The following is an 11,666-nucleotide window of genomic DNA, read 5'->3' on the forward strand; positions in this document are numbered from 1 at the left end:
TGGGGATGTGCCCGCAACCAAGGTACATGCCCTTGACCGGAATCAAACCTGGGACCCCTGAGTCCGCAGGCTGACGCTCTATCCACTGAGCCAAACCGGTTAGGGCTCATTTCATTTTCAAAGGCTTAATCGTAATTTCCCACACAGAATTTACATCTGGTGTGACTTTATGAGCAAAACCAAGACAATATCAAAATGCAAAGTATAACCTGACAATGGCCTTTAACACAATCATCAAAAAAAGCAGTCTGGCCCTGGCTGGTTTTTCTCCGTGGTTAGAGGGTCGGCCTGTGAGCCAAGCGTGGCAGGTTTGATTCCTGGTCAAGGGCATGTACCTAGGTTGCAGGGGCAGGTTTTCCAGCCCTGGTAGGGACGTGTGCAGGAGGCAACCAATCAATGTGTCTCTCTCATGTCGATGTTTCTCTTTCTCCCTCTCTCTCCCCTCCTTCCTCTCTTCCACTCTCTCTGGAAATCAATGGGGAAAAATATTCTTGGATGAGGATTAAAAATAAATAAAATAAAATAAGAGTGTTTACTTTGTTTTTCTAAGTTGGAAAAACTTGGAAAGAAGGAAGGTATGTGGCTAGTGACTGCATGTCCAATACAGCATACCAATTCAGCTACTTGCAATGGGAAGACTGAAGGTGGCTAAATATTACTTCACTTGTGCTATGTCCTCACAGATACACCTGGGCCTGTTGCTATCTATGCTCCCAAAGCCCCGACGAAATCAGGTGGGGAAAGTGACTAATTCATGATCAGGACCATAAAACTCTAACATGTGGGCCACGTCTGGCCGGCCACTTATCTTCACACCGAATGTCACTGGAACACAGCTGCACTCATTCATTCATGCCTTGTTTAAGGCGGCTTCCCTCCAAGAGCAGAATCGAGGAGTGTCGAGGGAGACAGCGGAGCCCACGGAGCTGAACACATGTACTGCCTGCCCTTCACAGGGAACGTTTGCTGACCCAGCTCAAGAGGATCCCAGAAGGCCACACACCCAGGACATTAACATGTGGGCCACATCTGGCCGGCCACTTATCTTCACACCGAATGTCACCGGAACACAGCTGCACTCATTCATTCATGCCTTGTTTGAGGCTGCTTCCCTCCAAGAGCAGAATCGAGGAGTGTCGAGGGAGACAGCGGAGCCCACGGAGCTGAACACATGTACTGCCTGCCCTTCACAGGGAACGTTTGCTGACCCAGCTCAAGAGGATCCCAGAAGGCCACACACCCAGGACATTGCTCAAGAGACTATGACAGAGCATTATTTCCAAATAAAGAACATCACTGCTAGTTACTGTGCTGATTACTCGGAATCTAGACTAAGGCAAAATAATTGCACATATCCAGTTCCGACGTTCTTACTCTACATATGAAACACTGCACATCTCCTCTCCAGAGAACCCTACATCCTCTCAAAACAGATTTATCGAGCGATATAATTATTACCTGGAAATATGCTATCACAGATCATAAATACCATTAATGAGGTATAAATACTCTTTAACTGTGAATTTTAGAAATATTCACATCTTCATGAAGTATTAATATTAACAAAGGTATAATAGGGAATTCAAGTAAGAAATATCTCAACTATAGGAACCATCTTATTGCTTCCTTGAAGGTACAAGCATTAGCTGTGATCATTAAAGTTCAGTTCTTTGAATTCAGAAAGCTTTACAAATGTCCACTGTAAGTATAACAAAGTATCCCATCAAACGTATGCGACTGAAAATTACTACTGACTGCATACTCACATGAATACAGATTTCATAGTCGATGTAAGAATGCCAGAAGTCCTCCTTCTGAATCCTAGGATCCCGAACCCAGACACTCACGAACTCCTGTAAGGGCATCATAAACGAACGTGTTTCAGGACTGCCAGGAGGACTGGGGAGGGAGGAGAGGAGCGACTGCACGAGGACAAAGCGGAAATGAGCTCTGACCAACGTGGTTATGACCCTCTAAAAAACAAGAAGTTAATGAATCGGGCACCACAGAAACTCCAAAAAAAGAACTGTTTTGCCATAAAACGTAATTTTTTAAATAATGCAATACCAAGCTGGGTGCGCTGCTGCAGAGCCTCAAAGATTATGTGAAGACAGTTAAGAAAATATACCTTAAAACAGATTCTTGATTTTTAATCACGCAAAACAGGTTCACGTTTTTCTCCAGTTTCTTACTTTCTTCATCTCTCACAATTAAAAGCCTAGGCCCTGCCTGATCTGTCACTTCCCAGAACACAGATCAGAAAGAGCAGCAAAGGTCATGTGAAAAGCAAGCGGTGAGAGTTGACAATGAGTTTGTGTACGCACCCCAGCTTCACGAGGATAAACTTCATTTAAAAATTTGATAATGTTGCCCGGCCGGTGTGGCTCAGTAGTTGAGCATCAACCTATGAATCAGATCACAGTTCCATTCCCGGTCAGGGCACATGCCCGGGTTGTGGGCTCAATCCCAGTGTGGGGCGTGCAAGAGGCAGCCAATCAATGTTTCTCTCTCATCATTGATGTTTCTATCTCTCTCTTCCTCTCCCTTCCTCTCTGAAATAAGTAAAAATATATTTTAAAAATATATAATGTAAAACAAAACTGTATTATGTTTGGCATGATAAATTTTAAAGTATAATTTATTCACTTGGTGATTATAAATTTGTTCATGGAATTTAATTTTCAATATTTTAACTTTGGGGCTAGAAAAGGGGAGCTCCAAGGCTGAAACTTATGCCATTTCTTAATGCTTTGCTTCGGCACGTCTGAGAGGCAGGCAGAAGCCAAGCGGTAAACACACCAGAGCAGAAGCAGAAGAAAGATTGTGCGGTTTTCTGGACAGAGCACCTCCATCCTATTGTGCAGATACTAAAGTGAGAATTTCCACACAGAGGATTCTAGAAAGGAGAAACAGTCCACGTTCCCTGAAAATAACCTTCGCCACCTATCGAGCTTCCCCTTCTGAGACAACGCGCCCTTTGTTCCTGCATTTGAGACCTCTGCCCCGCCCCGTGTCCTCAGTAGATAAGGACTCTGAGTTAATGTTCCAAAAGGTCTTATTTTAACATGTTTTCCTCATGTGTTTTTAGTGTCATTCAGAAGACAGGCAATAACAACAAGGTCACAATATAGTGATGCTCTAAATGTGTTGGCTATTATTTCTCAAAAGCACTTTCTAAATTGTTAGGGGCACTACAGAAACAATTCTTAAAGCAAATTGTTAAAGCAATCGCCCCCACTCCATAGAGTGTGAATGGGTCAGGATAAAGGACCTCCTGCCCAGAGATGGAAACTGAAACAAAACCCAGGAAGCTGGCCCTCTGGCTGTCCACATTTCACGTGTGAGTGAGTGAGTGAGTGTGTGTGTGTGTGTGTGTGTGTGTGTGTGAGAGAGAGAGAGAGAGAGAGAGAGAGAGAGAGAGAAGAGACTGACTCATTTTCCTGGAGTACTTTTCACACATCCACAGTCTTAGAGGAATGAATCAATCATCAGTAAACCGATGAACACAAGGACAAACAGGCTAGGAAGAGAAGACCAGAGCATTTATCCCTCCAAACACCCCACACACTCAGGGCTACATTCTGACGTTCACGGGCCCTTCTCCAAAAACATATATTCAAAATCAGACTTTATGACTTCACTGGCATAAAGATGAATATATTACTATTATATATGAAAACCTTTTCTTTGACCTAAAAGTTCATTTTATTTTACTGACTTAAAAAAAATTTTAAAAACAGCCCAGCCAGCATGACTCAGTGGTTGAGCTTTGATCTAGGAACCAGGAGATCACGGTTCGATTCCCAGTCGCCATGCCCAGGTTGCAGGCTCAATCCCCAGTGTGGGGCGTGCAGGAGGCAGCCGATCAATGATTCTCTCTCATCACTGATGTTTCTCTCTCTCCCCCTCTCCCTTCTTCTCTGAAGTTAATAAAATGTGTATTTTTAAGTGATAAAAATAAAGTTAAACCATTTCCATGGGCTCCGAAAAGCACGTGGGCCTAGGGCACTGTGCCTGATGGAGAGGTAGGCAGAGCCTCCCCTCTGAGCAAGGCAGAAGGCTGCCCACAGCTGACAAGGTGATGACCCCCCTTTGAACCAGGGGATCCCTAGTCATCAAGTCACATGTGAGCCACACTCCCACTCAGGGTGCTGGCAGCTGTTTTTCCACTGGAGAGGCAGAAGTCCTTAAATAGACCCAAAGGGAAATTAAATATTTCCAACGGCTCGATGTTCCACATTAACAGGAGCCATGCACCTGCCGCTGAGTCAGTGGCCTTTACGCAGATCAAACAAAAACTAGGAAAACACACTTGTCAATTGGCTACAAATTTGTGATTTTTTTTAAAAAAATGTTTCTGAATTTAAGCTTGTAAAATCCACAGCATCTCATACCTCTGACCAGTCAACATACTAGTGGGTGATGAAGGATGACTAAGCGTTCTGGAAAAAAATCAGGGCTTATTTTCCCTATTGGTTTGCTACTTCCAGTCGTTAACATAAAAGCATTGAGTAACATGTCCCCCATCATGGGGAGAGCCCTGAAATTATGGTGGCAAGACTAGGGGGAAATTCTGTCACCCACTTCCTAAATGATGAACGTATTCACCGAGCCTCTGTTTCCACATCTGGAAAAGGGGAATAATGGCTGTTCATCCTACCTCAGCTGTCTACTGGGAGAATCAAATTATAAAGCACTGGTGAAGACACGGGGAAAGTTTTCATTAAGTGCTACATGAATAGAAAGTAGTAGTATACTTTTCTATGTAAAGTATTATTACATAGAGAGGGAAACATCTGCAAATAGAGTCAACAATAAAAAAAGAAAAAGAAGAAAGGGAAATGCTTACAAACCCAAAGCACCGAGGTCTTCATACAAACATTGGCAATAAGAAAAGGTTAACCAAATATATATGTGGTGTGTTTTTTTTAAGTAAAAATGATTAAGAACCCAACAGCAAACGCTCTAACACTGTAATTTTTCAGCAAAATGCAGAGTGACCTAAAAATTCCCTAGTACTTACTTGGGGCAAGGCCTTCCTTATTTGTAAAAGGAATGGGAAGCATAAATTTGTAAAGGATCTCCCCTCTGCATCTCAGTGGGTTGGAATTCTCAGACTCTGCCATGATGACTACTCATTAAGTCTAATCTTTAATCTTTTGGGAGAAGGGTGCATTGAAGGCATACTTTAAAACCATGCTGGGGGGAAACGAATTCTAAAAACACCCCGATGCATTTAAATGCACACTCAAATTTAACGATGGTGCTAAGACTCCAACCATCTTTTCAATCCTGAAAGAAAAGCTTTAACTTGGTTAGAGTGCTAGACATCACTCTTCTTCTGTGGATGGCGAACTTTCTTCCTCCCTGTCCTCTTAAATGCTGCTGTGGCCCCCAGAGCCACCCAGGCTGCTCCTCTGCACACCCTGTTGCAATTCCAGGGTGACCTCAACCAAACATGGGTTCAAGCCCCAGCATGAGCTGATGGTTCTACCTCCATCCCAGTCCAGGCCTCTCTCCATGTATCCAGCCTCCCGCCTACATGGCTCTACTTCGAAGTCCCACCCTTCCCACATCACCCTGTTCCCCGTCTCATCCCCAGCAACCCCAGCCAAAAACCCAGTTACCCCAGACTTCTCTCTTTAAATCACCGCCCCAATCCACACTGACCAAGTCCTCCACATCCACCTCCTTTGATCCCACACCCTACTCCCTTCTGCTACTACTTTGGGTCAAGCGCCGCTTGCCCAACATGACTGCAAGGGCTGCTAATTGATCTCTGGGCCGGAATCCAATTCATTCCCCACACCAAGGCGAGAATGGCTCCGCGGCACACATCCGATGATGTCATCTTCCTGCTGAACATCCTTCAAAACCAGCCCGATAACCTTCGAGATCAAGTTCCAACTCCTTGGCTAGCACCGTTAGAGCCTTTCATGATCTTCATCTGCTTATCTCCAAGGCGAGGCTTAGGTACCCATCCACAACACGCCATTGCACACCTGCATGCCTTTGAGCAAGCTGTTCTTTCTGCCTGGACAGCTGTCCCCACTCCACTTCCTGCTTTTTCTTCTTCGTGATCTTCTTCCTTTTATTTTCCAATTCATTGTTCAAAACGCAACTCAGTCTCTGGAAATCCTCCGGTTCATCCACTCCATCCTCTCTGAACCCAACCTCGCCCCCCCTCCTGCCCCGCCCTGCCTCTGGGCAGACCTCGGGCACCGTCCCATTCACCACAGTAATTACCCGGAGGCCTCCTCCATCGATGCTAAGCTCCTTTAGGGTAGCTTAGGCTGTCTTGTAGGACTTGAATGCCTGGCATATCCGAATGATTCTATTAATATCACTTAGTGAATAAATAAATGCCTGCAGCAATGAATGAATTGCCTGCAGGAGAAAAAAAATGAGCTCAAACTTTGAAATAAAAACCTCATCCACTTGGGCTCCTGGAGGTCATGAATAGTGATAAGTTACTTAGCAGCTGGTCCAAAGTTTATCTTAATTGAACAAACCCCTTCCCGTAAGGGTGTGCCAATTAACGGCAGGCGCTGCAGGAGCAATGTTTACGATCTATGCGAACTAACTGCTTCCCGGCGACCTGAAGAACTCCAGAAGCACCTATTTACACAGAAATAATTGAAAATCATTCTGATAGCTCCAATAACTTGGGTCCCCGAAGACTGGTACCAGACAACAATTTGTTTGCTTCGTTGGAGTTAAAATACGGACTGAGAAGTAATAAAAAGTACACTTATTTTAAAATATTCTATCGTTCGGAGGAGCCGCCCCTCCTCCACCCTGCAATTAGAAGGAATTAGTGAAGTTCCTCCGTGCTTCCAGCTACGCCCAGGATACCCAGGAAGCCAAGGTTCACCTATAATCTCTTAATTAGACGCATCCCTCACGGCGCTGCCCACCATCCTTCACAGGGATGTTGACAGCCTGTCAGCCACAGAGGACAGCTCTGCGCTCCATACCTCGAATCTTATGGATTTCCTATGAAAATTGCTTCGGCGGCAGCAGTTATTCAATTTAATAACCTTATTAAACACTTTAATGACTTTTTGGGCCTAATGACGATATCTAGTATGAAGGGAGAAGCCAGGCAGAGAATTAAAAATTTAAACTAACTGATCCCTACTGTTCTCCATGGGAAAACAGGAAATACCAGACTCCTTGAAAATCTAATCCCTATGTTCTCTTTTAATAATCACTCTTTGATTTTAATATCCTCTCTCTCCCCGCCCCCACCCCCAGTTCGACCTTTGTTCCTTCATCCACCTAACTTGTCATTTTTTTCCTTAGCTCTGATACTGAGATGAAATTAACAATAAAAATAGCTGTATGGTTCAGGGCACTGACAGTTGCCAGGCACTGTGATAACTGTTTTACACGTGTTTTGCTTTCATCTTTACAACGATCCTAAAAAGTCAGTAATATTAGCATCCCATTTTACAGATAAGAAAAACAAGGCTTCTAACGCTTAAGCAACTGGCCCCAAGTCAAATGGCCAATAGGCTGAGCTAGGTTTCAAATTCAGGTTCACCTTGCTCCAAAGCCCAGGCTCACAAACATTCATTCTATCCAGTGGCTCCTTTAGCAACAATAAGTCCCAGTCACTTCAAATGTCACTGTAATTGCATTATTTTGGAGGGGAAAACATTATCTTCTTAGCTATTGGCTAAAACGTCTGTTGAAACCACCTGCTCTTCTGAAACTCATTGTATTTCATTTTTGTATTTCTAGCACCAAGTACAGTGTTAGCACATAGTTAGTGCTCATGAAATGTTTGAGAATTAGATTACAAAAAAGATTCAAAAACCAAGAATGTACAGGTTCTTCTGTGCTGAAAATTATAAGATGCTATTGAAAGAAATCAAAGAAGCATATATTTCTTTGTTTACATCTATATAAGTGTCATGCCTCTACTGTGTTCATGTATTAAAAGACTCAACATAATAGACAAATTCTCCCCAAACCCATCTATAGCTTTAATGCAAGTTCTGTAAAAATCTCAGTAAGATTTTATTTTGAAGGTATAGATTGTAAAATTTACATGGAAAGGAAAAGCAATTCTGAAAAAGAATAAAGTGGGAAGAATCCCTGTTGCTGAGACCTATACAAATATGCCCAACTGATTTCTGACAAAGGTGTGAAAATAATTCAATGGAGGAGGGATAGCCTGTCAACAAGTGGTTCTAGAACAACTGGACACCCACAGACCAAAAGCGGAACCTCAACCTACTCCCGGCAAGCACCTTTCACAAAAATTCATGCAAAATGGATCACAGAGTTAAATGTAAACAAAATACTTAATTTTTTAAGATTTCTTAAAATTGATTTTTAGAGTGAGGGGAAGGGAAAAGGAGAGAGAAAAACATCCATGTGAAAGTGAAACATCGATCGACTGCCTCCCCCACATCCCCCACAGGGGATCCAGCATGCAACCTGGGCATGTGCCCCAACTGGAACCGGCAACCCTTGGGCACACGGGACGATGCCCAAGCAACTGAGCCACACCAGCCAGGGCAAAACCATAAAACTTTTAGAAAGAAATATAAGAGAAAAATCTTTGGGACCAGGACTAGATGAAGAGGACTTAGGCTTGAAACCACAAGGACAACCCATATAAGAAAAAGGTGATAAGTTGGATCTCACCAAAACCAACACCTTTGCTCTGCGAAAGACCCCATGAGGAAGCTGAAGACACATTACACAGACTGGAGGAAGTTATTTGCAAATCACACATCCCTCAAAGGACTTGTATCTAGAATATGTAAAGAACGCACAAAACATTTTTGAAAAGCAAAGAAATCAATTAGAAACTAGGCAAAACACATGAAGAAACATTTCACCAAGGAGGACAGACAGATGGCAAACAAGCACATGAAAAGATGTTCAGCATCACTAGCCATCAGGGAAATGCAAATCAACGTCACAGTGGTCCATCACTACACAGTTTGTAGTGGTATTATCACTACTGTTTATTTTAGCACTAGAGGCCCGGTGCACAAAAATTCATGCACTTGGGGAGGGAGGTCTCTCAGCCCAGCTTGTGCCCTCTCACACTCTGGGAGCCCTCAGGGGATGTCCTACTGATGGCTCAGGCCTGCTCCCTGCTAAGCTGCAGTCTGGCCTCCCTCTGCGGGAGGTGACCAGGTGATCAGGGGAAGGCACTGCCCCCATCACCCTGCCGCTGCTGCCACTGCCGGCCTCCCTCTGTGGGATATGACCGGGTGGCCCATTAGGGAACAGAGCTGGCGGGCAAGGCCCCGCCCCACCCTCCCCCATCGCCCCTCCTCTGCAGCCGCTGGTTGCTGCCGCCTCCCATCCCGCCCCCATCGCTGTCCCCTCCCTCTGCCCGCTGGCACGTGCCTTGGCTGGCCTGGTGCCGCCTGCTCACCAGCCCTGTCCCCCACCAACTGGTCATTCTGCCGTTCGGTCGATTTGCATATTATGCTTTTATTATATTGGATTTTGATAGTTGTATCATTTAAAATTTCTACTGTAGTCTAGCTTAAATCTTTATAGTACATAACTGTGCTAACTGTAAAAACATTTACTCAGATTACCAAAAAAATGAGACAAAAGCTAACAAAGCAAAGTTTCTAGGTGTTAGTGAGCATTCATTTTTCATAGCCTCGATGAGAATTCTCTATCACAAAAATAAAAGCTCGTTTCAATTTGGGCTCACTTTCTCAGGACATTTTTTTTCCTATTCCAATTTAAACTGAAGAGTCATTCATTCATTCATCCATTCACACAATTGAAACGTACTGAATACCAACTCTGTGCCACACAGCTGATGCTTATAGAATCTAATCAATATCTTATTCACCAGAATTCTATTCAGAACTTCCACACAATAATCTCAAAACTAAAATTTAGTGCTCCCATTCACTGAAAGGTTGCCAGTTTGTTTCCTGGTCAGGGCTCGTGCCCAAGTTTCAGAATCGAGCCCCTCGGTGGGGCATGCAGGAGGCAGCCAATAATGTTTTGCTCTCACATCCATGTTTCTCTTTCTCTCTCTCTCTCTCTCTCTCTCTCTCTCAAAAATAAAGAAATAAGTAAATAATATATTACAAGTAAGTATTTAAAAGAAAAACAAAGATGAATATTTAGCCATTTTATATACTACATTCTTTACAAACAGCAGGCTTGAAAGACAGAAAGACTGTATCAAGTAACCTTCCTTTATTTCCTAATAATCCTTCTGACACCCTAAAACACATGCTACCGGGGGTGTTACTTGCCACTTTACAGCTTGGAGTGTGTTTAGTACCACGGCCTTGCAGGTTTGAATGGTGATTTTTAAGAAAGCTCTTACTACTTCGGGATAAACTGTGGATAAGGTTCAGCTAGACCTGTCTTTTACAGAACTTAGAATAGTTCATGATATTGCAAGTTTCTTTACACAAGTCATGTCCAAAATTAAGGAACTGCCTTTCTGTCCAAAATTAAGGAATTACATTAGGAGAAGTGCAACGAAAACATTCGTCTTTCGCAGGTTGAAGTAAGTGCCAACCTATGTTAAACTGCACCACAAGGACCCAATCGACAGCAAAATCCTGAGTATGGAAACCTCCACAGGACAAAAGATGCAGCTCCTTTAACAAAGAAATTGCAAAAGGGGAAAAAGGCATAATAATCGACTTTAAGCAGTATATTAACCAAATACGATGTGGTCCTAATTTGGGTTCTGATTAGAACAAGCAAATACATTTTTTTCCAACATAATCAGGAAAACTTGAACACTGTCTGCATAGTTGATGGCATGAAGGAACTAATGTTAATTATTTAAGGTGTGATAATGTGGTTTGTTTGTAAGAAGGGTCCATTGTTGACATGTGTACTGAAATATTTACAGATGAAATTCCAGAATGTCTAGACTTTGTTTCAAAATAATTCACTGTGTGGTGGCAGGAGGAAATGGGTGGGGGTGGGAGGTAGCTTGGTCATGAATTAATCATGTATTAATTATTGAAACCTTAGGTACATAAGGGTTCATTATGTTATTCTCTCTGCTTTGTGTATGTTTAAAATTTTATAATGAAAAGTTAAAACCAGAAGAAAAAAAAAAGAAAAGAAAGGAGGAAGGAGAAATGGAGAAAAGGAAGGAGGGAGGGTGGAAAAAAGGGAAGGAAGGAGGAAGGGAAGAAGAGAGAGAGGGAGGGAGGGAGGGAGTGGCCCCAGCAGACTGCTTTAGAAGAAGAAACAGAAGTGGTACTGGAAAGTGAAAATAAGTCAGAAACATGGATCTGAAAATGTTAACCATTCATGTAACATGTATTGACACATTCACATAATGATATCCTAATACTTATTGACCTTTAAAAATAATACTTTTTCATTAAATAAATAAAACATGTAAGTGGTTAAAGATATATTTGTATTCATTTATAACATTTCAAATACAGATGAGTAAACCATGAAAATGAAGTCCTCCCCTAGCCAGTTTGGCTCAGTGGATAGAGCGTCGCCTCCAGACTGAAGGGTCCCGGGTTCGATTCCTGTCAAGGGCACGTGCCCAGGTTGTGGGCTCGATCCCAGTAAGGGACGTGCAGGAGGCAGCCAATCAATGATTCTTATCACTGATGTTTCTATCTCTGTCTCCCTCTCCCTTCTTCTCTGAAATCAATAAAAATATATTTTTTTAAAAAAGAAAT

At 42.9% G+C, this 11,666-nt stretch overlaps 1 protein-coding gene across 8 annotated transcripts in view; it reads right to left on the minus strand.

The window, feature by feature from the left end:
• Positions 1-11,666, minus strand: part of SNX10 (sorting nexin 10) — a 60,845-nt gene that overhangs the window by 13,251 nt on the left and 35,928 nt on the right. For 5 of the 8 annotated variants that reach the window (XM_014537025.1, XM_014537023.1, XM_014537016.1 and 2 more), the window contains exon 3: positions 1,767-1,853. The exons of 1 other annotated variant lie outside the window; for it this stretch is intronic. In XM_014537025.1, coding sequence (XP_014392511.1) covers positions 1,767-1,853 — 87 coding nt within the window. Of the gene's footprint in view, positions 1-1,766; positions 1,854-6,234; positions 6,388-11,666 lie in introns of all 8 variants that reach the window. 2 more of the 8 variants (XM_014537022.1, XM_014537021.1) reach the window with 2 other exon arrangements.

This window comes from Myotis brandtii, unplaced genomic scaffold (genome assembly GCF_000412655.1).
Source record: "Myotis brandtii unplaced genomic scaffold, ASM41265v1 scaffold17, whole genome shotgun sequence".
In the NCBI taxonomy this organism is placed as follows: domain Eukaryota; kingdom Metazoa; phylum Chordata; class Mammalia; order Chiroptera; family Vespertilionidae; genus Myotis; species Myotis brandtii.